General features: G+C 41.2%; 1 protein-coding gene across 2 annotated transcripts in view; it reads right to left on the bottom strand.

Annotated features, from left to right (window-relative positions):
• Positions 1 to 26,638, bottom strand: part of TRANK1 (tetratricopeptide repeat and ankyrin repeat containing 1) — a 52,487-nt gene that overhangs the window by 14,736 nt on the left and 11,113 nt on the right. For both annotated transcript variants that reach the window (XM_042817628.1, XM_042817629.1), the window contains exons 5-16: positions 25,620 to 25,770; positions 25,222 to 25,340; positions 23,284 to 23,367; positions 21,295 to 21,433; positions 15,677 to 15,808; positions 13,731 to 13,901; positions 10,992 to 11,144; positions 10,377 to 10,628; positions 9,399 to 9,575; positions 4,517 to 7,390; positions 3,703 to 3,902; positions 3,115 to 3,252 (exon numbers count right to left, since the gene is read on the bottom strand). In XM_042817628.1, coding sequence (XP_042673562.1) covers positions 3,115 to 3,252; positions 3,703 to 3,902; positions 4,517 to 7,390; positions 9,399 to 9,575; positions 10,377 to 10,628; positions 10,992 to 11,144; positions 13,731 to 13,901; positions 15,677 to 15,808; positions 21,295 to 21,433; positions 23,284 to 23,367; positions 25,222 to 25,340; positions 25,620 to 25,770 — 4,590 coding nt within the window. The remainder of the gene's footprint in view (positions 1 to 3,114; positions 3,253 to 3,702; positions 3,903 to 4,516; positions 7,391 to 9,398; positions 9,576 to 10,376; positions 10,629 to 10,991; positions 11,145 to 13,730; positions 13,902 to 15,676; positions 15,809 to 21,294; positions 21,434 to 23,283; positions 23,368 to 25,221; positions 25,341 to 25,619; positions 25,771 to 26,638) is intronic.

The following is a 26,638-nucleotide window of genomic DNA, read 5'->3' as shown; positions in this document are numbered from 1 at the left end:
CATGCTTCTCTTGTCATTTCAGCATACTGCTGAATTAGACTTCGAAATCCAAATCACATATGGCACCACGTGTATCAGTTGTCATCATCTGATATTAAACATGAAATCCTCCTTGGACAGCTAAAGCTGCAGATACACCCCTACAATGGATGGCTCATCAAGGAGTACATCAGCTTAACCTCACCATGGACAAGGCTCAAGCTGTGGTCCTGTGGCCAAGGATTCTTCTACAAAGCCCAACACTGCAGCAGGCAGACTTACTGTGCCTGCTCCCTGCCTGGGATGGGTTTCAAAGACACTGGGAGAATGCTGACAAGTTGCAAACTGCTGTGCTAAAATGTGCCATGTAAGAAATGTTTTCATTGGATGAGCAGCTGCCAAGTTTCTTTGGTACTACAGGGCTGACAAGCTCAGTGAATCAGTGAGTTGCAGACAGGCTGGCCCACAACTCACTCACTTCATCCCAGAAGCACCAAGGAAACCTGCAGCAAGCAGTATCCAGGCAAGCTAAGACAAGCAGCTGCTGTTCTTTGGATGGTGCACTTAAGAGGCATTTCACTGAACCACTGACTCAGTAGAAAAAGGCTGTGGATTACAAAAAGGGACATCTGGGACATTACCTTTCACAAACAAATCATCTGTGGTGATTTAAATCATGATGGGCTGGAGCCCATGGACAAAACAAGGGGGCTGAAGTCATGGAGGTGGATCCACCAGTAACGTGTATAGGTTTATGTTCTCACCATCACTGTGTACATTCATGAGATCTGGCCAGTCTTGCAATGAATTTATTTAGGCTCAGTGTGCAGTGCTGGTGATTGCTAGTGCTGGTCTGAGCCACAGGGTTGACCCTAAGTCACCAACACATCCCCCTCCTTGAAAAAGGGTTAAAGAAGAGCAAAAAAATACTCGTGTGGAACATCTAAAAGAGCCTGGTTGGATTGTATTGGATTGTGAGACAGGTACATGTGAGTAAATATGAACCTGCAAATGTGCACAAACTTGCTTGAACATACATTCATCATGATTCAGCACGGCAGCAGATTTCTGTTGGCCCTCTCACGCCATGTAACAAATGCCAGATCCCAGTAGCACCTTTTGCCTGATCCCCCACAAAACTAATAAAAAGAAAATCACATTCTAAAACGTTGTGTTGATTTTATTTCCTTTTTGGTGTTCAAGGGAAAGCTGACTACAAAGTGCTAAGTTTGTGCCACAAACTTAAAAATACACTTATATGGCTAAAACAGCTTTGTTTTCTGCAGCCCAGAGCCCTAAGCAACCTAGCAAAAACGCAGGACATTTGCAAAACCCATCCTGAAATTCTGCTTACAATAAATTATCAGTCAAACCATTTCTAAGCCTGTTACAGATTATAAAATGACAGCCAGATAATGGAATAACTTCGGGTTTTAGAAGTTTGGCTAATTTTTACTTTTAGATTCTTCATTTAAATCCACATCTTGGAACAGGACTCATTCCAAATCTCATTTTCAAGCTCCATCAAAACAAAATCAAGCAAATGATAAACAGCACATAGCAACATTTGCTTTCTTCACAACAGTTCAGAGATTCACCTTTTCAAATCAGAAAACTTCAGTGTGAACTTCTCTTCCCTACTTGTTTAACTACTCAATTCAACTCAAATACTCATGACTTGCTGAAAAAGTGAATATTTATATGAAAGCAGTTCTCCTGGTCTGACATAGAACAGTCTAACTAAATTAAAAATGCCCAAAGCACTCAACTCTGTGTTCTGCTATTAGTTCTTGTTTTTCTAAGCTCAGCTCACATCATTCAAAACATATCAACTTCGAGAAATCTGTCATGACAGCCAGTATCGCAATGTCCCTGAATCTCAGTAAGCCACATTCAAGTCATTTACCTCAAGCTCCCTCTTTTCACCCTCACCATATAGTGCTTACTTTATGAAAAACCACCAGCAAGCTGCCCTCAGTTTTAATTTATACACCTGTGGTTTTCAGTTGCTGCTAGCCATCTCTGAAACACTGTTTTGAGAGCTCTAGCCCAAAGGGTATCTGCAAGAGAGATATTCACACAGAATATTTAATTGCATGGTAACTCAGTCATGGGTGTTTATGAGCCAGCAGGCACCTCCAGTAAGGATACTGGCTACTGCCTGGCCACAGAGGTTCAGTGATGCTTCAGCAACAAGTGAGACTGCTGTGGTCAATAGCTCCTCATGGGGAGCCCTGAGGTTGCATCCCTCTGACTGACAACTCTCTCAGACACATGGTTTGACTTTTGGTAGCCCTATGTGAAGCCAGGAGTTGGACTTGACGATCCTTGTGGGTCCCTTTCAGCTCGGGATATTGTATCTCCACTAGGTGCTACTGGAAAACCTGGGCAGGGTCTGAGCTTCCTGGAGAACCACAAAGGGGAAAACAGGAGTAGACAAAACTGTCAGCACCTCCAGGAAAGAAAGCCTTCTTCATCCAAGGCCATCCTAGGGAAGATGGTCTATGCTGCAGACTGTTAGACCTTCGAAAGTTTTTGGAGTTAATCCACAGACTGCTATAGAGCATACTTTTAACACACACACTTCCACCCTTCTGAACATTGTTGTTTTAGAAAACCTTCAATTAAAACAAAAACAAAACAAAACAGCATTCAATTTGTTTTAATTTGTCCCCAGCTGACAAATGATTTCAAGTCTGTAAGCTATCACACACCAAAAAAAAATCACTCTGTGAACACAGTAGTGATGCAAAGTAGGGGATATAATGTGCTTTTTCAGCAGCCTTGTAAAAGGTGAAAGGTATGCAGGGATAGTAGAATGTCACTCCAATTGCTGTGACCTGAACAGGTCTCAGGCAAGGAGGGACACGCTGCAGGCTAACAGTATTCTTGGCAAGTGGCAGAAGCGTGATCCCTAAGGCTCTCCCTGAAATTGCAACAGCCAGTCTGAAGAAAAATTCAGAACTAAGGGAAGTCAGGCTCATTTCATAAAACTCCGAGTCTGTTTTCTACTGTGATGAAACTACCTGTCTTCAGAGGAAACTGTGAATCCTTCCCCAGCTGGAAAGCCAAGTAGATCGCATGTAAAATCAATACATTAAGACAAAAGGCAGAAAAGGGATAAGAATTAAGTACCTCTGAGTCTGTGAAAAAGTTATAAAGGAGCACATCATCAAATTCCAAGCCCTTTGCTTCATAAACTGTCAGTACAAGTGCCAAACTGAGTTCCTCGGGTATCTTCTCCTTTGCTGTTTCATTTGCAACTAATACTACCTATAATAAAATACATTAATAAAAATAACATGTTAGAAAGCCACAGACAGAAGGCATACAAACATGTCAAGATAATGCAAGAGGTTTCCCAAAACCAGGCAGCATTTAACAGAGACATTCCAGCACGCTACACAAAGCTGCCCCTAGAAGACTGACAAATGTGTGGTATGAGGGGACAGCTGCAGATCTGGTGTAGGATAATTTGGAGTTAGAAAAGAATGGGACAAGAATCACATGATGCAATAAAGAGCTGATAGAGCCAGAAATGCATTAGGAAGAAAGAAAGAGAAACCAATAAAACAACTGTTTCAGAGTTTTAAAGGCATAACTTATCAGTAAAATGGAAGGGATTAAGAAAAACCCCTGTGGGCAGCCCATATAAAGTGATAATCTATTTAGCAGCACAGCTGGAACAATCTGCAAAAAGCCGTATACCTAAGAAAAGCAAACCTGATGTGCTCCAAATTCAATAGGCTGTGTTTTCCTTTTGTTGCCCCTCAGCAGAATTGCCAGGTCACTGAAACTGCAGGACTCCAAAACTGTAGGCTTTGGTCCATCAAAGAGACCACAGTCCTTTGGAAGCCGATCAAAAGATTCTGGGAAATAGTACTGAAGCAAATCAACCACTCCAGATGCAAGGCTGAGAATACCTACAGTAAGCAGAATATAGATTTTAAAGTTCAATCAGACTGTCTCACACTCACTTGCAAGAGACACTTTTAAAAGATTTTATTAAAATGTTGATTTTAAGAAGTATAATTACAAAAACAAACATGAGTGAGAGAAGAAAGAAGCTGTAAGGCCCACCTCATGTTTCTGATATTTTGAGTAGACCTCATTCTTGAGCCTGTAAAGATCAGAAAGTTTGCTACAAAGACTTAGCAGTGCCCTGCTCACAAAATGAAGGTCAAATGCAAAACTAATATGACAAGCAGAAGCAGCTCATCAATCCTGCAAAACCTAGCAATTTCAGGAAGGAAAGGAAGTGCATACAAGGGCATCTGATTACCTTTTGAGAAGTTACCTTCAAACAGACAAAACATACATTAAGCATGACTGTTCAAAAAATTACAATTTTAATAACATTTGTTGGTGTTTTTTCCAGTTGCCACATCGAAACAAAAAAGCTGATCATCTGATCTCTTAAAAAACAAACAAACAAACAACCAGCTGATTGAAGATGCTTTGAAATGGCCAGCAGCAAACCTCAAACGTTAGAGTCACCTGAAAAGCACAAGCTCAGATGATAAATTTCATACTCTACCTGAATGAGACCTGTAGTTTTGGTACAACTGATATATCCTTTTTGGTTTTCTAACACGCTGCTTCTTGTCCACGGTGTTTTTGCTTGCATAATGGAACAGTGACCTCAGATCACTAAACCGGAAAGCGACTCCTTTCATTATGCTCTGGGCAGTGTCACCAGTTAGAAACATGGAATTAGGGTCATTGATGCATTTCATTAACAGTGCTAATTCAGCCTGTGTGAAATCCTGAATCTCATCACCATAAAACTCATGGATGGACCATGGCAGCTCCCCAAGTTTTGAGAGCCTTTGAGATAAGTTATACAGCAAGTCTTCTTCATCAAAGTAGCCTCTCTGAGACCTTATCTGTTGATAAAGACAGAAGAGGTGATAGATTTCACTTCTGTCTTCTGTGAAGTTTGGTGATCTCTTCCGGCCCAGTTTTTTGTACTGCTCCTCTGTAAGTTTACCCCCGAAGCAACTCAATGCCTCAAAAGAGCCTTTCAGAAAGGACTTTATTTCTTTCCAAACAAGTGCAGGGTTGTACAAGCTTTTACCTTTTATCATTTTTGGCCAAATTTCATTTGCAAACAAATCGTAAGTCACAAAAGTCCGAAGGTCACTCTCCCTAGAGTATCCATCAGCAGTTCTTTCCTCATCACCATCTTCGGCTTCAGCATTACCCTCTTCGTCTTCATCTTGCCAATTTGGTATCACCAACTCTTCCTGGGGGCTCCAACCAACAATGGTTCTCTTAAGGCTCCCATCTTCATTCCTCGGAAAAAATGGGTCAGGCATAGATGCATCCAGTAACAGCAACAACTGCTTGGAGGTGACGAACAGTGGGAAATTTTCATCTTTAACGTCTTGTAGCCTGTGAACATTCGGCTCCAGAGGCTTGAAATGACTGGTTACCTTAGAAGACTTGCTGAGTTCAATGAAATTCTTCTGAACTTCTTGGCACAAGACGGGATTTTTTGTTACAAAGATCTGGTGCAGATGCTCCAGTCTGTTTGGTTCTTCTGAATTACACGTTTGGTCTTCTTCATGGTCATCACACGGATTTGTTTCCGTATCAGTTGTGCCCGTAGCAACTTCTTCATCCTCAGTGTCCTGGTCTTGCTCCTCACTCACCTGCTCCTCACTTGAATCATCGCTGTCCTGTTTTTCTTCACACTCCTCGTTTTCTAACCTAGGTTTTTCAACATCACTGCACTGTCTCTGCCGCCAAGTTTGCCTCTCCAGCAGAGGACTACTTGCCATGGTGGATTTTTCCCAGTACGAATAAAATTTCTTCCAAAGCCTATACAAGCAGCAAGTTGTCTTCCCAGTCCCACTTCGCCCAATTAAAATGATTGGTTCCATGGGCTTTGGATTGAGGTCAATTACTGCGTACTCCAATTCCCCAACTCGGAAAGGGTACTCAACAGCAGAATGTACGTCATTTATAATGTTAAGTGCCATGTTAGTACTGAAGCTGTGAAATTTCATTATATTGTATTCCATTTCTGCTGCACTGGCTGGAGGGAAATACTCAGGGATAGTATGTTCTTTTGATTTTTCCCTCTCCAAGTCTTCAACATAACAACGTGGAACACGCTTATGTGTTGTCACATTGTAGTTCTGATGTCCTTCATTTATGCCTTTGAGCTTTTTCCTTAAGATGCAAGATAACCCACGATTGTAGGACAAGCATATATTGTCCAAAACACGGTTCAGCTTGCAGTGATCAAGAACAATGGCCCAAATTCTGATCATTTCTGTGTAAACTCTTCCTGATTTTTCTAGAAGACTTTTTGTCTGTTCTGTCTCCATAATCTTTTCTGCACTCTCACTGCAACGAGGAGAAAAGTCAATTGCAAGTTCCCATAGCATTCTTGCACCTTTGCCCAGTTTGGCTTCATAAAGCTGGATATCAGCTTTTAAATGTTTCAGTGGCTTCTGAAGACCCCTAGTCCATTCCCCGTTGCCAAGCCTCTTAATTGTCATTATAGTTTTAGTTTTCAGGTAATGAGGTACATCTTTGCTGCCCAAGGTCTTCAGTGCTTCAGGAGTGCACTCTATTTCCCAAGTCATGTTATCAAACTCCTGCACATATGCCTCAACATCCAGAATCTTCTCTTCCTCTGGTTCTTCCTTCTCTCCATTAGACAGGCCCACACTAAATTCCTGCACTCCCTTCTTTTTCTCTCTGTCATCTCCTTTTCCTTCAGAATAAACTATACTTCCACCAAGCTGCAAGGATGCACTTTTTCCCTCTTCCAAATTGGTCTGGCCTGAAGACTGTTTTTGTACCACAGAATTATCCTTCCTCGGGGCATCACCCCATTTCAATTGCTGAATTAGAGTTGCAATTTCCTGCACTAGACTTTCCTGCATAGTTAAGGGGTTGTTTATCTTTTCCATTTCTTGCTTTGACAACTGATCATTTTTTGTCTTTACAGAAGACAGAGTTTTTACATCATTACGTGCTGTGTTGCCAGATGGTACTTTCAATAAGGACCCAGAAGACGAACGTCCTCCATTCTTTGTCTGTGACACATCAGAAGCTGGAGTAGGCTTAAGTGTTTTAACTGACTGCCCTGCCATATCCTGCCGGTACTTCTTCTTCTCTGATACAGCAGTATTCCAGGCAAGTAGCAGTGGGTCATTTTTCTTAATTCTGTGCCTCACATCTCTTCCTGATTTGTTCTTTATATTAAAGTTAACATCAAATTTTGCCAATGAATCCATTATTCTCTTTGTCTGCTTTGAAAATCCTCTCTGAAAAATAACATGCATCACTGTATTTCCACTATCATCCTGTATATTTGGATTAAGATACGGAAAGTCAGAAGGTCTTGAAGCAAAGAGATCAAGCAGATAGTTCAGGATGTTTATGCCAGTGCCATCTGAAAGCGAGAAAAAAATAAATCAGTTGCATTCATTAAATAAAAAATAAATCAGTTCAACGATTCATGGTAGGCCAAGAATTTTTAATGCTTTTTTTTTCTGCAAAATCAATTTGCTTTCAAAAGATGAATTTTACATCCTGTGTTTTTAAAACAAGTTTGTTTGAAATAGCTTAAAACAGCTTTCCTAAAGTTCAGAAGAAATCATATGGTGGCAGCAAAGCTTTAAAAATCTCTAGTTTTGTAGCTGCTTATGGAGCATCAGTCAATTTAATTCCTTTTAAACCTCCAAGTCATCTTCCAGTATCAGCCCTGACAGCTACCAAACAGAAGATGGTGACTCTGGTCATCAAGAAAACAAGCAGCTCTGATACAAGACTAGGGTCATCTGGTTCATTTTACTACACTACCCAGAAGGAATTTGCAGCACATATTCTTGAGTTACGTAACTAACCTGTGGCAAATCCCAACTATTTCCTGATACCTGAAGTTCCTAGTGCAGTTTCTTACTGAGTAAGATTAGCCTGATGCTTCTTTAGGAAAAAAAGAGAGAGAAAAAAAGAGAGAAGGAGAGAGTGCTAATGCTACAGCGTTCCAGTTTTAATCCAAATAAATATGTATATGTGTATGACTTAACCCAGATTACCTGAAACATTTATTTCCTAATGAAGACAGTGATTCATCAAAATCATTATAGAGGAATTTCACCTCCAAAACTTTGCACAGTGGAAAATACTTAGAGAAGATACCAGGTTTAAACTCTCGATTTAAAGTCTATAACTGACCTATGTTGTTAATCCCTCTAAAACTATTAATGAAATGTGCATGCTTTATAAATAAATAAATACAGTGCTTTAAATTATTTTACCCCTTCCAGTCAGAAATGCATTTTTTACTAATTTAAAATTAAACCTAAACTTGGGGCTTTATTTGACAGATTTTCAGATTTTCTCACATGTTTATGTAAGCACTACAGTCCTTTCACTCACTCCTCTGAACAAAACTCTGCTTGAGTTACAACTGAACAAAAACAGTCAAATGGATTTCAGATGTCATTGTCAGATTTCCTTCAACGTCTGCTGATTAGCCCTGCTTTTTTCTTCGTTTCTTGCTAGATACATCATATTTAAACCATTCCCATTTAATACAAATTTTACAGGTTTTCAGAGAGGAGCTTTGCTTTCTAAATCAGCTTGATTAAATAATAATACAGTCAGAAAAAAAATAAAAAGTGATGGAAACGTTACAGCTGCCTCAATCCCATCAATCAATTGACCAGCCATTAACCCTCCTCACAGCTCCAGGCACTGCAAATTAAAAGCAGTACATATCAGCTTAATAAAGTTTTTTGTCCATACCCTTTGGCCTACAAACTCTGGGGACTGAGATACGGCCAAACATCCTGGTCTGCTGCCTCTGCTATCACATGAAACAAACAGCAGAGGAAGTGGCACTGAGCTGGACAGGTAAGAAATGAGATCATGAATCATCGTATCACAGAATAACTCAAGTCTGAAGGACATCATAAGGATGATTGAGTCCAACTCTAGGATCCACACGAGATCAACTCAAAAATCAAACTGTATGTCTGAGAGCCCTGCCAGATACTTCTGTCTTGGGGAGCCTGTTCCAGGGCCTGGCCACCCTCTGGGGCAGAACCTTTTCCAATATAAACTTTCCTTGATGCAGCTTCATGCCATTCCTTTGAGTCCTGTCACTGTCACCAGAGAGCAGGGATCAACACCTGCTCCTGCATTCCCCCTGTTAGGAAACTGTAGGCCATCATGAGGCCTCCCCTCAGTCTCAGTGGCTGAAGAAACCAAGGGACTTCAGACACTCCTCATACATCTTCCCCTCTAGATCCTTCACCATCTTTCTAGTCCACCTTTGGATGCTTTCAAGTAGTTTTACGTCCTTGAGGTATTTTCAACATTTGGTGTGAAAATGAGTGATGCCTTCCTGCTAGAGATATTTGTGTCCCCTAGACTTAAGCACACAAAAACTTTACCTCTTTTATCTAAACAGATGTGGACTGCTGCATGCAAAGGAGTATCTCCTTTTACAAAGGAGACATTCTGAGGATCTGCACCCTTGGTCAGCAGCAAATACACCAGTTCAAAGTAATTCTTCTTCAGGCAGACATGCAGTGGTGTTTCAGATTTGGCTCCGGTCCCATCTGGCAAAGCTAGTGCAAAGGATACGAAAATAACAGGGGTTAAATATGATAAACCAGATCTGCAAACTACAGGAAGTGCTTATCAGAGAAATGTACAAATTGATTACTGAGCAGGCAGAAAGAGTTTTTGAGAATGAAAATCTTCAGAATCCCCTCTGGTCTCCCAATAATCTAAGCAGCCAGTCCTCCTGTTACAGCAGAAAAACACAGGCCAGAACTTCTTCAAGTAAGTTAGTCACTGAATGAAATAAGAAATCTCTTTGCAACCCCAGACAGTCACAAGGCTGCAGCAGGACCACGTGTCCCTAATTTATAGCTAGTATCAAGTTATAACGTGAAGTGAAAAATGGCAGAGTAATTCTAGCAATAGAACCTATGCAAAACAAGAAAAATGATCATGTTCACAGTTACTGAAAAAAAGATACTTGGTCATGCCCTTGAATTCACTGAAGTAGCCAATTACTTGTGACATGACAACAGACTTAACCCCAAGACTGTGAATCACATTTTCTACCAGGCTCAGGACAGGGGAATTAAAGCTTAAGAAAACTATAAACAAGGAAATGAGAATCTTTGGCCTTTTACCTCCTAATCTAACTCTGACAGCCAAAGATTTGAAAAACATCTTCCATCCTACATAGCCCTAATAGGTTTCCAATTAGCAGGTGCAGGAAAAGGTACTACACCTCAACAAGCTTCAGCACTTACACAGAGCCACAAAAACTATGCTTTCATATTTCTGAAACTATGCTGCTCCAAACATGCAAAAGAAGATATCTTTTTAAAAAAGTAATATGCTAATTTTTTCACCTCCTCTTTCTACCAAACATCTTATGAGGTGGACTCGCTCATCCAGTCTGTCACACTGCTGGATAATGCTGCCAATGTCAACATCTGAAAGACTGCAGGTTTTTAAGAGTCCTCCATCTGACGTGTTTTCCCCATTGGCTTTCCCTGTTAGCAACAGCAAAACTTCATGCCACATTTGCTTCTTCAACAACAGTTTTATGATGCTGTTAGCACAGGCCTGGGAGATGTTGCAAAGCACCCCTTCAGGAACTTCTGCAAGGCAAACAGAACAAAATAACTCACTCAAAAACAGGCAGTAAAATCCATCTCAATGTAAACAAATTTCAGAATAACGAGCTCATTAAATTCAAATCACAGAACAGCAAAATTCTACACTTGTATCCTTTAGTCTTCATGCTGACAGACAAATCATTTTGAACACTTTTATTCATCATACTGAATTTCCGTGCGTGTTATTATGGGTTTTCACTGCAAAATACAGCAGTACAAATAAGTAAAAGTACTCAGTTCCAGTAATATCAACTGTAGAAACAAGGAAATGAAGGAAGGATAAGAGAGCAAAAGCTGTATGTTAGCATGAAAACAATTAAGATGAGAAACGGGAACTCACTGTACCTTTCATAGAAGAAAGCAGCTTCAGAAATCTCTGAAACACATCTTCCTTCAACATATTTTTATGATGCAACCCATTTTCAAAACTGCAGAACTTGACAAACTGTTCCAGAGCATCCAGGAAAGAATCGACTACGGCTTTTCTTCTGTCTTCCTCTGCAAAACATTACAAGAATTGAAAATCCAGTTCTTCATGGTCATGTTTTCAGGGCAGGGTTGTAATACACCGTGTTATTATATTTTGTATCCCAAAACACATCCAATACACTCATTAAACACTCTTTACATTAATACATCAGGCTGAAAATTGCAATAGTAGGCAAGCTGCTGTACATGCAGACAGGACATAGCTGCCTTGCAATTATAAGAATTTTCAGAGTAGATGACTTAAGAACAGTGACAACTTCCAGCATACATTTTTAATCAGATGCCCTGAGCTTGTCTGAATCTTCACTGGCATTTAACAAATACAGCTGAAGAGCAATTTGCCCTTTTAAAACTAAACCAAAAAAAAAAAAAACCCAAAAAAACCAAAAAACAGAACAACCAACAAACCCATCACAGCAAAATGACACCTACAGGTTTAAGATATTTGGGTAATGCAAAATTGCTGATTCTAAATCATGTCCTGATAACAGTTTTTAAATGAAAGACTTGGCATGAATTTCCTGTAATTTTCAGGGAATTTAAGTACATCAAAGATAGACAAAACAGTAGCTTTCCCCCCTCGGACAAAGCAAAGGGTAAGTTACCTTTTTAGCAACCAGAATTATCCCCAGGGGTAAAGCAGTGTCTTGCTCTCCAGTCTCTCGCTTTACATTAAGCCTAGAAAACTCCTGGGGCTGCACATAGGGGAAAATAAACTGACCCCCACAAACATGCTGAGATACATGGAATGCCAACTGAAATGGTTACCTCTATAAGGGCAGCGTTGTAAACCTGAGAACCACTGAGCTAAGACCTGCTCTAGGAGAAGGGCAAAAGATCTCTACAGTAAAGAAAGAACTATGGGAATCTGCTTGCCAGGAGCCAGAAAATGCAACTGCAATGAAATACAAAGACTTCCAGTAAACTTGTATGTAATACACATGTGAAACCAGAGATATAGTCTATAAGTTTCACCTTTTCCTGAGTTTGATCTGCCTGTGTAAGTCTTTTCCTTCATGTATGCCCTAAGAGCTGCATAACACAAATAAGTACTGGTTTGAAAAGGGCATGCTTTGAGTTAATATGGTGACACCACTAATACAGACATTACCTTGGCTAGGAAAACACGATCAGGCACCAAACCAACTCAGAAAGACTGTACTGAAGAAATGGTTTTAAGAAGAGCAAAATCCATGTTTGGGGCTTAATAATCTTCTTTTAAACCTTTCCATCATTTGCCACCTCAGTTCCTGAACCTCTTAAGTTCTGCAGGAACATCCAACCTAACTGGTAAGTCAGCTCTCATGTGGACACACAGAAGAGCTTCTCCAAACAGACTTCTACAGTTGGATCCTCTGCTGGAAGTGTCTGTGCTCCCCCCCAATCTCCTTCAGAGCTAGAATGCAAGTACCAAGCAAGCTGCCATGCTGCCAAGACAGCACTTTCTGCAGTAACCCTTCAGTTCTGTGGGAAGACAATTCTCCATCTCATGTCCTAACCAGCATCTCCCTGAGTACACCGCAGTACTCGGAGAGAGGTGCAGCTCAGGCTTATGCCATTTGTTGAAAAAGACAGGAAATTATCTATGGGTTTGTCAGTACTGATAGTTTGACACTGAGGTCTTATTGTACAATTCGCACGCTTTCTGATTTATTGATGTCAAAGCAGAATTCCCTGTTATTTGGGCAATCATGCACTAGTTTCTAGAACAGAAAGTTACAGAGAACTGAGTCCTTTTCAGAACTGATGGGCATTTATAAGACTAGACTGAAAACCAGTTTAGTTTGTCAATTCATCAAACTCCATGTTAGCATTGGGAAAATTAAGATCAGCACCTTTCTATAAGACAACTGATCTTTCACAAACTGCCCAGAAATAACAGTAATAGTTTTAAAAATAATTTGCAGTTTGCCCTTACTACAAGAGTGCAACTAAATTTTAGGTTCACTGCTTTGGTTATGGGAGGCTGTCCAGTAGTCCACTCTGCTGTTCTTGTCCCTTCTCATGTGAAGAGATTGTAAGTTTCCATGTAACACAGGAGTTTCAGCTGCATGTCACCCATGTGGAGCAATGACGACTAAAACTTTCTGAACAAGGAGGATCTCTCACTAAAACATTTTGTTTTCAAAATAGGTCATTATCTTTTCACATACATGTTCATCACTTCAGGCCTCCTCTTTTTGATCAACGCTTTTTCTTTATTTAAATCATTTTAAATATGTCACGGGTGTTTTTACTAAATGTTTCATTTCCCAAACACTAAGGTGAAGCTAAGCGGTCAAAACTGATAAAAGGATCAAAAAGATGCAGTTTCTATGGCAGGAGGGGAGCCTTGTGCTAAGGAAAAAAATCCAGCAATGGCTTATAATAACTTGCAGCAATTTGTAATTACTTACTGCATGATACATTAAGAACAGTAGCTGGACAGCAGACACCTTCAAGCAAGGACAAAATGTCCAACGCTGTCTCACCAGGGTGACAACACATACAGAAAGTTACATAAATTCCACCTACTACTGCCAATGACAAATAAAGCAATTTTGTATCCAAAGGTTTTAATTTAAAAACAGAAAAAGCACCGAGTCCATACAGTACCTTCCAGTTCCACAGAGGAGGAAGTGTGTTTCTCAATGTGACTGCTGACTGCTTTGACAGCATCAAAGTTTTTATTCTTTTTCAAAATATCTATGACAGTTCTTGCCCGTGCGTCTGGAATGGTAGGATCAGCCCCAAAACTCAGAAGCATGAGCACATCTTCTGTTTGACCTAAAGCATTATAAGAAAAAGCATTAGAGGGGGAATAATTCTCATTGTTCAGGGGCTGCTGTGTTTTGTTTTCTTGTTTTCAACTGTGGCACAATTTCTAGCACACACACACACATATATATATATATACTCACATATATATATAAAATTCATCCAGTGTCTTAAGAATTGTTAGCTATTATACCAGAAGAAACTCAACAAACTGTTAAAAAATAATTATAAACTCTCTTTGTTATTGTAAGTTGGGAAGTGGGAGCAATGAAACACAAAGTGATGGGGTGCCTCAAGAGCGTGCCGTTGATCAGAGGCAGTATGTCAAAAGCCTCTCCTTTGCTATGCCCCAATCCTTTCTCCAGTTTTTAGGCAAACTGCTCTGTACATAAAGAAAAAGCAAAACAGGAGATTTTTCTATTATTATTGTTATTCTGTAAGTCACAAGGTGACTTAACAAAACTGTCTATTTCACATATTCAAGCATGAATATGTACACCTGTGTACTGATTTTCTTTCCTGTGCAGCAGAAAACACTTTCGTGGTAACAAGCCTTGTAACAAAGATTCCTAGTTTAACTAATGGTGTCATTGCTTTTAATAGATGTCACTTTAAGCGCTTTGAAATGCTATCCAGAATTACAGAACAAACAAAGACAAATATAATAGTGACTGAAAGTTTTGACACATTGTTTAATAATTATTCTCGAAGATGAGAAGCTTTCCTCTTACAACTTCCCACTGCACTTTACAGCCCTGCAAGCAGCAGTAATGATCTTCCAACAGAACAGCTGGAAGAGCACAGGGACACCAAATCATGCAGTGCAAGGGAAGATGAAGAAACGCTGAGCAAAGAATTGGTAGATCATTACACTTCCAGAGGCACAACTCCACAGAACACAATCTCTTTAATTGCATGCACTGAAGAAAAAATCTGGATGAGAAAAGAGTGATGCAGACTAATCCAGCTGCCATGCTTTGCCTGTGCAAGTCTTACCATTCAAGCCACCTTAGGAATTATTTTTTGTTAATGGGTGGAAGCAAGGGTTTAAATATATTTATAAACATATCTCTAAATACGTACATGGCCTCTTCCAGAAACACAAGAGTCTTATAGTAAAAGATGTTGCAAAAGAAGTATGACTTCTTTCCAGGAAATGAAATTTGTTAGATAGGGACTGCCTGCATCTCATTCATACTATTAAAGAGAGCTATCAGAATATCACTGTGTTCAACGACCTCGAAGAGTGCAATTATCTTGGCGTTGATGCTTGTTTCCTGAGGCCACCTAGCGGGCAGCGTAAGAAATACAAGGAAGAATGCCAGGCTAAGTTAACGTAAAAGACACCTGACCAAAAACTTGAAGGACACCATTTCATTTTTCATCTCTGACAAGATACACTGCTACTTAGGTTTTAAAGCTTCACCTGGTCAAAACAAAATAAGAAGCAAACAAGAGAACAGAAAGATAGGATAGGTCTCTAGGAGGTCAAGGCATGTTTAGATTTAAAAGGTAACTAAAAACTGCAGGGTACTTACTGGAAAGCCATAACCAATCAAATCAAGAAGCAAAAATTTAAAAATGAAGCATACAGACTTATAAGGGAATTACTGAAATGCTTATATTTAAGTTATTATGTTCAGATAACAGGGCTTTCTCATTTTCTTCCTTGTATGTAGTAGTAAACACTGGGGTCTGAAATTCTCTGTCATTCTTCACTTTTCCATAAGGAAAAAAAAAAAACAACACAGGAGTAAGAATAAAGAAAAAGGAATTGCATTTACTGCGTTTCCGGGAATAGTCACTGGAAGATGCCACAATGTGCAGGAGAGTGCATCCATCTCTGTCTTGCTGGTTGATTCTATCCTTCAAGTCTGGCCTCTGAGACAGTAACCATCTGAAAATATGGTTCTTTTCTGAAATGATAAAAGAAAACATTTGTTATAGTAAATAGATGCAGTAGAAATAGATACTGGCTTTCCCCCTATGGAAAGTAAAGATGCACCTGTATGAAAGCTTTTCTCATACATGGGGAGTAAGGGAGGTAAAAAAAAGTAAGCAAGAGAAATGATACCATGAGCCAGCTGCATTGTGGGAGACCCGACACTAAGTTCTCACTGATTCTCAGCACGCATCACTTACTTGACTCATGAATCTTCAGCACATACAGAAAATGTTGTTCCACACTGAGGTGGCAGGAAGAAATACTTAATTTTTGTCAAAGTCGGCATGCCCAGGATCTGAAAGAACCTCAATCACACAATAGCTCCAAAACACAGAAGAGAATATCCATATTAGGTTTTTATTGCTAACAAGCACAGATAACGAATAATTACAAAATTCTTAAAAATCACAGAATCATAGAATGGCTTGGGTTGGAAAGGACCTCAAGGATCATGTCAACGATTTACGGGCTGGTTCTGGCATGTACCAATGCCTCTGTCAATGGCTGAGTCCCTAGCAATGCCACCCAGTTGGCGAGCTTCTCTACTATCTAGCCACACGCTGTTGGCCCCATTGTCCCAGCATTGAAGTAACCAAATAGCAATAGGCTCATTTGGGTGACGTGAGAAGTCTTTTCTCAGACCTCGAATTTCATTCATTCTCAGAGATCGATCAACAAGGGTAACGATATCTTGCTCACCTCTTCCTCTTCCAGGACTTTGTGTTGCCCTCGTAGGCGTTGGTGACCATGGTCTTACTGAGGGCCCCTCCCCTAGACTCAGGGGAGCTTCTCCTAGACCTCGGAGCCACTCCTCTGGACCTCTTTCCTCCTCTTTCTTCTGTTCTGAGTCGAGATTTGTTTCGTTCTCCATCCTCTTACAGGGGCGACTGACATCTGCTGTGGTGCCTCCTGTGGTTGATCAGGCTGATCAGTTTTGATGTTCTCACCCTCTAGCTCTGCTTGGAGTCTGTCTTGTTTGATTATGAGAGTATTTAGTTCAGATTGGAGGGTGTCTCGCTCAGTTTGCAGGCTGTCCTGTTTAGATTGGAGGGAGTCTCGCTTGGATTCGAAGGCATCTCGTTGAGATTGGAGATTCCTTCTCTCAGCTCGGAGATTCTCCCCTTCAGCTTGGAGACTTTCTTTCTCAGCTCAGAGACACTCTAGCCTGGTTTTGAGATTTTCTCTCCTGGCTAGAAGACTCTCCTTCTCAACCTGGAGATTCTCTGTCTCGGCTCGGACTCTCTCCTGGAAACTCTCCTTTTCAGCCTGGAGACTCTCTCTTTGGGATTTCAGGGAGTCTCTCCCAATTTGGAGGGCATCTCTCTCGGACTTGAGGATATCCCTCTCAGATTGGAGGTCTTTTCTCTCAACCAGGGGACTCTCCGCTCAGCCCGTAAATTCTCCCTCTCAGCTCTCAGACACTCTCTCTCAATTTCACAAACTCTCTCCCTCTTTGGGATACTACTGAATAAGGCCCGATAAGCATTAGCCAGGCCCCAAATCATTTGTGCCTCCTCAGATCTGCCTGAGCCACAACATTCCTGTCTCAAATAGCTGTTTAAGCTCTCAGGGTCTTTCAGGTGTTCAGGAGTAAACTTCCATGACACCAAAGATGTCCATCTCTCTAAAGTCTCTCCCAAGCCTCTCCACACTCCCTGCCATTCAGTATTCTCTGGTTTTGGGGAAGGCTTCCTCAAAATACAATAAATACAAAAACTGACTGAAATGATGAACAGTAAATTCAGGGAGATCAACAATGCGATCAGGTGAGCATTCAAAAACTGCATAAAGGATTCAAAGGAGAGACTGGGAACCTGTTTAAAAATCCCAAGTTCTGTGAAATTAGCAGCTCCCTCTTCAAACAGGTTTAAAAGAGAAAGCAGAATCATTTTTTTTTCTCTTTACAGAAGCAAGATAGCAGTGCTCAAAGTTTACAAATATCCCAGAACACTGGCAGTCCGCCTAGACTTTCAAGGTCAAGTTTTCAGTGAGCACCTGTGGAAAAGATAAACTTTCCCAACGAAGCTCTCCGTGAGCAGAGAGAGATTCGCTCTAAAAAGCTAAAAAACAGCCTTTGCCCGCATTCTCCACCAAGAATGTCAACGGTTTACGGGCTGGTTCGGCCCGGTTCCATGATGAGCGGGGCGGAGGGATCTGCAGATCCGCGCCTCCGGTAAAAGGGAAACAGGGGACCCCAAAATAATTTAAAAAAGCAGCACCGATCTGAGGAGAAACAAACTAATTTACTCAGTATATTATCGGAAGCAAGATGACGCACTATAATACAATATAATCAGAATTGAAGCTAATAAATCAAATATAATGAGAGAGAGAATGTCCGAAAGGGCAGATAGGCCTCACCACAAGGCTAAGGTGAGATGCGCAGTCCAGTTGAGCAGCAGGGAGACGGGAGCAGCGCCCACGACGAAGGGCAGGCGAGAAAGAGCAATCAGGTGACCTTGCCAGGAGTTAAACCTCCTCTCCCTGACCGCAAGGTCCCCTGGGGAATGTAGTTCTTCTTCTCTTCAGGGCAGGTACCCAGGACTTGAGCATTGACAGTTAAAGTCCCAGTGCCCCACATGATGTTATGATGTGGAATACCAAAAACCAAAAATCACAAAACCATGACAGATCATCAAGTTCCAACGCCTCTGCCACAGGAGGGTTGCCAACCCTTAGATCAAGTACTAAATCAGGTTGCCCAGGGCCCCATGCAGCCGGGCCTCAAAAGCCTCGAGGGATGAAGCATCCACAACACCTCTGGGGAACCTGTTCCAGCACCTCACCACCCTCAGTAAAAACCTGCCCCTGACATCTAATCTAGATCTCCTCACCTTTAATTTAAAACCATTCCCCTTCGTCCTTTCACTATCTACCCTTGTAAAAAGTTGATTCCCCTCATGTTTATAAACTCCCTTTAAATTCTGCAAGGCGACAATGAGGCCTCCCCACATCCTTCTCTTTCCCAGGCCAAACAAGTCCAGCTCTTTCAGCCTGTCTTTGTAAGAGAGGTGTTTCAGCCCTCAAATCATCTTTGTGGCCCTCCTTCACATCCTCTCCAAAAGCCCCACATCTTTCCTGTGTTTCAGTGATACATGTAAAGTCATGCCTACATGATATGATTTCATTATATTTGCTTTTGTCATGGTTTTATGACGTGATGTGGGTGACGTGAAAAGTCTTTTCTCAGACCTCGAATTTCATTCATTCCCAGAGATCAGTCAACAATGGTAACGATATCTTGCTCACCTCTTCCTCTTCCAGGACTTTGTGTTGCCCTCGTAGGCGTTGGTGACCGTGTTCTTATTGAGGGCCCCTCCCCTGGACTCAGGGGTATTTCTCCCGGATCTCGGAGCCACTCCTCTGGACCTCTTTCCTCCTCTTTCTTCTGTTCTAACTCAGTCGAGATTTGTTTCATTTTCCATCCTCTTACAGGGGCAACTGACATCAATGGTGGAGCCTCCTGTGGTTGATCAGGTTGGTCACTTCCGATGCTCTCACCCTCTAGCTCTGCTTGGAGTCTGTCTTGTTTGATTATGAGAGTATTTAGTTCAGATTGGAGGGTGTCTCGCTCAGTTTGCAGGTTGTCCTGTTCAGATTGGAGGGGGTCAAGTTTGGATTGGAGGGACTCTCACTCAGATTCAAAGGCATCTTGTCGAAATTGGAGATTCCTTCTCTCAGCTCAGAGATTTTCCCCTTCGGCTTGGAGACCTTCTTTCTCAGCTCAGAGACATTCTTGCCACGTTTTGAGATTCTCTCTCCTCTCTACAAGACTCTCAACCTTGAGATTCTCTGTCTCGCCTTGGAGACTTTCTCTTTGGGACTGCAGGGAGTTTCTCTCGATTTGGAGGGCATCATCTCTCTTGGATTGGAGGTCTTTTCTCTCAACTAGAAGACCCTCTTGCTCAGCCTGAAGATTCTCCCTCTCTGCTCAGAGTCTCTCCTGGAAACTCTCCTTTTCACCTTGGAGACTCTCTCGCTCATTTTATACTGCCTCCCTGAGACTCTCCCTTTCAGCTCTCAAACACTCTCTCAATTTCAGAATTGAGATCTCAGAGATATCTCTCTGAGATAGCACTGAATAAGGCCCGATAAGCATTAGCCAGGCCCCAAATCATTTGTGCCTCCTCAGATCTGCCTGAGCCACAACATTCCTGTCTCAAATAAATGCTTAAGCTCTCAGGGTCTTTCAGGTGTTCAGGAGTAAACTTCCATGACACCGAAGATGTCCATCTCTCTAAAGTCTCTCCCAAGCCCCTCCACACTCCCTGCCACTCAGCATCCTCTGGTTTTGGGGAGGGCTTCCTCAAAATACAATAAATACAAAAACTGACTGAAATGATGAACAGTACGTTTAGGGAGATTGACAGCGTGATCAGAGGAGCATTCAAAAACTGCATAAAGGATTCAAAAGAGAGACTGGGAGCCTGCTTAAAAATCACAAGTTCTGTAGAATTAGCAACTCCTTCTAGAGCTGAATGCCACACTGTATGCAGATGCCAGGTACATATTTCCATCAGTGTTTTCAGTAGACTCTACATACCTATGGCTCCACAGAGCAGAGTGGCAAACTTAATTAAGGCCCAGCATGTTCTGAGCATTAAAAGAGAAAAAATTATGGAATGCAATCCCTTGAAGAGCAGTTTTAGAAGAGAAAGCATTTTTTTTCTCTTTACAGAAGCAAGCTAGCAGCACCCAAATATCCCAGAACACTGGCAGTCTGCCTGCACTTTTGAGATCAAGTTTTCAGTGAGCACCTGTGGAAAAGATAAAGAAAGAGCTTTCCTAACAAAGCTCTCCGAGACCAGAGAGAGATTCCTTCTAAAATGCTAAAAAGCAGCTTATGCCCGCATTCTCCACCAAGAGTGTCAACAGTTTACGGGCTGGTTCGGCCCAGTTCCATGACCAGCAGGACAGAGGGATTTTGCAAAATCCACACCTCTGGAAAAAGGGAAACAGGGGACCCCAAAATAATTAAAAACAGTGGCAAAGATCTGAGGAGAAACAAACTAATTTACTAAATAGAGTATTGGAATGCAAGATAACGCACTATAATACAGTATAATTAGAATCGAAGCTAATAAATCAAATAAAATGAGACAGAGAATGTCTGAAAGGTGGGTAGGCCTCACCATAAAGCTGAGGTGAGATGTGCAGTCTGGTTGAGCAGCAGGGAGATGGGAGGAGAGCCAATGAAGAAGAGTAGACAAAAAAGCGTGCATCAGGTGACCTTGCCAGGAGTTAAACCTCCTCTCCCTGACTGCAAGGTCCCCTGGGGAATGTAGTTCTTCTTCTCTTCAGGGCAGGTACCCAGGACTTGAGCATTAACCGTTAAAGTCCCAGTGCCCCACTGATGTTATGATGTGGAATACCGAAAGCCAAAAATCACAAAACCATGACAGCTTTTTCTCTGAAGACGACAACATTTGGTTCATTTTAACAGAGGATGTCACTTACTTGCTTTGATACACAGTCTGATAACAGCATGAAGGGGATGAACTCCAATGGATTCAACTTTCGCCCCAATGGAAATCAGCCATTTGACTAATTCTGCTACATTTTGCATCGTCTCATCACATCCATACAACTCAAAAGTCTGATAATGAAGAAAAGAATTACAACATGTTATTTTATATTCACAAAAAACGTTCCTTTAAAAACACAATTCCACAATATCATTTTTTTATGAATTGGTCTGGAATTGGTGGAACAACCAAGAGTAACAACCAAGTCCTATTCATTGTAAAATGAAACATTTACAACAAAAACGTAGCAGATCCAGTAGAAGTTCAAAGCAAATACATTTCTCCAATGAGCTGTTTGTGAATTTTGAAAGACTCTTCTCCTGCTCTGAAAAGCACTGAATTTGAAGCCTATTTTGTAATACATATTTCTGTATTTCTTCCCTGTAATTGATGGCAACTTTCTGCTATACAAGTCTATCAAATGTTACTACATTCCAATGCACATGTTGCTGTAAATAGGTATTGTACTGTTTAAGCTCAGATGAGGCAGCTTCTGCAAGCAGTTATCCTAAAGCAAGAAAAGACTGAAGAAATGTTTTAAATTGGAAAACAGGAATTACAGACTGAGGGAAGGAGGTATAGACAACCCAGGTAACATCTCATACAGCTCAGGAATCCCAGCAATAGAAAGAAGGGCAATGCCTCATTCCCTCATCCAGCCCAGGAAGCATCTGGCATTATTAAGACAGTAACGATAATGAAACTGTTCACATAAAGAAAAGCTGTATGAATTTTATGAATTGTATGAATTTTACAGGGAAATTTACACACCAGGACTGAAAGCACACAGTCTGAGAAGAAAAATCTTGAACCAAAAAAGGATGTTTTATCAGGGACTTAATGAGCTTCAAGCACAGCCTACAAGCAACAGGGACATTGACACAGGAATCAGGAGGTGAGCAGAAGAAGCTCAGAGGGAAATTGAGACAATATGCCAGGAAGGTCTGGTCACGAGGGGGTGCTCAAAACCAGTGTTTAGACATAATTGCTTCTCTTGTGCCAGTCATTTTTTAAATAGCAGGCTTTGCACAGCCTTCCAACATCCACAAATAAATCTTTCTTTCTACCACCTCATGCCAAATTTTGACTGGCAAGTATTACTGTTTGTGCACAGTCACAAAAATAAAACACAGCAAACTACAGGGTGGCAGCAGGGGAAGTTCCAACTGTCAAAAACCACATTTTCCTCTCATTTTTGCAAAAGATAAGCAGTGCTCATTCATTGATCTTTCAGGGCCTGGACTCTGACCCTCCTCTCTCCCTGCAAAGAGCTGATCAAATGCACGAAGTGTGAAAGCGGGTAGCATGAAGTCCCACTTAAGCTCCTCGAGTGACATTACCATGGCACACTTGTCCAATGCTAGCTAACCATGGCATGCTTGTGTAAACATACCTGCTTTGTAATGGTCCACAAGAAATGCTTTACCTCAACTCTTATTGAAACAGAATAGACAACCACTGCATAGTAGCAGATACATGCACTGTGTACTGCTTTCAGAAACTATGCAAAACATAATACCACCCTAACCCAGGAATACTAAAAGTCATCCTGTTTGGAAAACACATTCAGCTTAACAGATGTCAAACATTTTTCTACATTAAATTTAATGTCAGGTTCCAGGTCTGACATGAATAGCTTGCTGCACTTGAGAGGAAGATATCTTTTGGCGACCAATAAAAAGGAAATACTAAATTGCATACAAAAACTATACAAATTAAGGATACTTCTAATGATCAATGAAAAGAGACAAAACAGATTATTTAACATTATCATATATTATTTAACATAACCACGTATTATTTTTCATTTTATTTTTCTCTCTCATCTGCTTTCACTTTGCCCACAGGATGGATAATCTTCCACTGAAGAGAACAGAAAGAAAAGAAATAGACACAAAACTTAAAAAGCTTGTCACTTTACCTCAAAGAGATTTTTCAGTGGTAACTGGTTGACTCTGAGATTGGTGGGCAAGTCTTTCTTCTTGGACAACAACAACAGAAAAGACTAGGAAACAAAACAGTGGTGATAAGTGCGCGTAGAAACTTTGTTTTTCACTGCATCACTAGACTTTGTAGAGAGCGAAACATGGGCTAACATTTCAGATCTTTTTTTTACGATTGTAACACATCACTGAATTTCCCTTTTCATTTATCAATTGAGCTAATGTATTTACAGTGGACTGTGGGAACCTATGACCAATTAAAACCTCATCAGAAATAGAAACCATATGGAAAGGATCACGTCCTAAAACTATCTCCAGTACACCTTTGGTAGTGATTCTTTTTCAAGGATAAGAAATATCTACGTAATAACAGGCCTGTCAGTTCTATTTCAGTGCCTGATAAAATTACAGAGAAGATCATTCTGGGAGTTACTGAAAAACACATGAAAGACAATGCACTCACTGCTCACAGCCAGCACAGGTTCATGAAGGGAAAGTCCTTGCTAATGAATAATTCTTCCTTCACAGCAAGATTACACACCTAGCTGAACAAGGGAAGCCAGTAGATGTGATGGTTTTGGATTTCAGCAAAGCTTTCAGTACTGTTTTTCATGATGCAATGGGTGAGCTCAGGTTGGGCTCCAAGGGTTACAGTAAGCAGGATTACATCAGGCTGGCAGCCAGCCATCACTGGGGTTCCTCACGTAAAGCTTCATTTCAGGGCCAGTTCTCTTGAGTGCTTTTATCAATGACTTGGATACATGACCTGAAGGCATACTAAAGTTTGAGGATGACACTACATCGGGAGGAGCTGTGGACTTCCTCAAGGGCAGAGAGGCCTTGCAGAGAGATCTTAACAAATGTAAGGGCTGAGCAGTCAGCAACCACATGCACTTAAACAAGGCCTGCATCTCCTCCCAGGGAGCGGAGGGCAGCGCTGAGCTCTGCTCTCAGTGACAGTGCCCAAGGCAACGGCATGGAGCAGTGCCAGGGGAGGGGTAGCTGGGCACTAGGGAAAGGTTCTTCACCAGAGGGCAGTGGGCACGTATTGGTCATGTATTGATCCACCTAAGTGTGTCTTCAAATCCTGAATTGCACTCTTGTGAGTTGACCTTGTAAGGCTGCCAGATGCTCCTCTTTTTCGATCCTGGTGCTCACAGGGCTTTCTCACACTTTTTCCTCACTTTGCCATGCAGCATTTTGCCTTTTCGTAGACAAGTTTCCCCTGAGGCTCCTGCCAGTGGCCACCGGACCCAGCCATGCCCTGCAGTGTGGCTGTTGGAGCAGGCTGGAAATTGGCTTGCCGAGCATGGGGCAGACTTGGCCTCACCACACACTGTAGCCCCGCAGCCCCCTGCCAGCACCGTGCCACCAACACACTGTAATTATGGCAATGAACCATTTTTCACACAGTTATTGTTTAAAAAAGAGGGTTAGTATGACTTCAGGTGATTCTCCTTCTGATTGTCCAAAATAATCCGGCTTTATTGAACAACTGTGTGCTGAGTGCTGTGTGCTGAGTGGATCTTTCATCCAAAAGAAAAAGACATTATAAATAAACACATTTTTTTATCCCTTCAGCGTGTTTCAAGAATAATGGAGCCCCTAGGTAGGATCAAAACAGAGACAATAGCAGGAGACAAGTGGGATCTTAACTTTGTTGCATACCTTTGAGAAACGAATTTTGGAAATTACTTTGAACTAAGAGTATTTTTCAAGTCTAAAAATCATGACAATTGAATCCAGGAGCACTAAAATTAATTGTTTTTTTTATCTTAGAGGTAACACAAGCTTTCCCTGAACAGGTACCAATGACTACGTTTTTGTGCAGCACTACTACACTATACTTGATCTTAGCCAAAAGACTAAGCAGCGAGTATGTAACATTTGTTTTCTCTTCACTGGGACAGACTTACCTGCCACTTCCCTTTCTGAGCCAACTTTTCCATCACAGATTGCCAAATCAGTGCATCAAACCTTGCACTGAAAATATAATCACATGCAGGGTAGAAAGTTTGTGGCAAGACTCGTTCATCTGCAAGAGTAAGCAGTTATGAGAAGTATGTAGTATATGCAGTGCTTTTAAAGTTGTGGTCTCCAACTAAATCGCTTCACTGCAGAGCGACAGCTTTAGTATTAATACTCAGGAGAATGCTAACAGGGAGCAAACATCTGACTTTTTTAGTGTGACAACCCCTGGCCACCAAACTGCACCTTTTTATCACCAACCAGTGTTCTTTAAACACAGAAAAAAAAATGAGTCCATCACCACTGAGGGGTTCTTAAAATACTTCAGCTTTTAATTTGAGCTTACCATTGACACTCGTGAAGATTCCTGCTATAAAATCAGCAACTTGAGCTTGGTCTACAGAAGCATTTAGAAGAGTCAAACCTCTATGAAACATAGAAATCGCATTACAAGCGTTTGATAACATGATCAGCGAGTGGCCAGCTCTATAATAAGCCTATGAAAAAAAGAAAAACAAAAAAGACCACTGTTAGGAAAACATTCAGAGATCCTGACAACAGAATCTCAGGGGTTAGAAAAGATCTCTAGAGATCATCCAACCTCCTGCTAAGGAAGGCTCCCTGCAGCAGGCTGCACAGGTAGGCATCCAGGTGGGTTTTGAATACATCCAGAGAGGGAGACTTCACAACCCCCCTGGACAATCTGTTCCAGAAAAGTTAACAAAAAGTTATCAGTTTCTCTTAAATTCATTAAGTATGGTATAAAATGCCACGTAGTGCTATTTTCACAGCTTCTCACACACATACACCCTCCAAAAAAGCAATCGAAATCCCTTGTAATTCACACTGTGCTACTGATGGCATTGTGCATGCTATGAAAAAGCAATAAATAGATACAGATATATATGGAAAAGATAAATAAAACAGTAGAAAATATCTTGGAAAATAACTGAAGGATGAGAAGACATACTTTTAGCAACTATCCTGGACAGAAATGTTTCTTGTCACAAGGTCCAGAATATACATTCATGTCATTGCACAATCAGAGGCATACAGTTGTATAATCAACAGGTATACAGAGGTTAGGCTTGGTAAGATTATCATGATAGAAAGATAATCAAAATAAATAGAAATGCCCACAAGAGCACAATAAACTCCACAAGGAATGAACTCCAGCAAGAGATCCTTCCTCAGTGATGATCAGCACTTAAATGGGATCTAGAATAGGTGCAGCCAGGCTCCCTCCTTCCGGTAGCACAGGTGAATTGCCTTCACCTGTGTTCCCACAGCTGACTCACTGCTTGTCTCAGGAGGTCAATCAGAGGTTTAGGCTGTGATCAACAGTTCCCATACAGTCATTATGAT

This window comes from Centrocercus urophasianus, unplaced genomic scaffold (assembly GCF_019232065.1).
Source record: "Centrocercus urophasianus isolate 14NV4802_14NV808 unplaced genomic scaffold, USGS_Curo_1.0 seq_16, whole genome shotgun sequence".
NCBI lineage: Eukaryota > Metazoa > Chordata > Aves > Galliformes > Phasianidae > Centrocercus > Centrocercus urophasianus.
The sequence above is the reverse complement of the archived record's forward strand: the minus strand, read 5'-3'. Positions and strand labels throughout refer to the sequence as shown.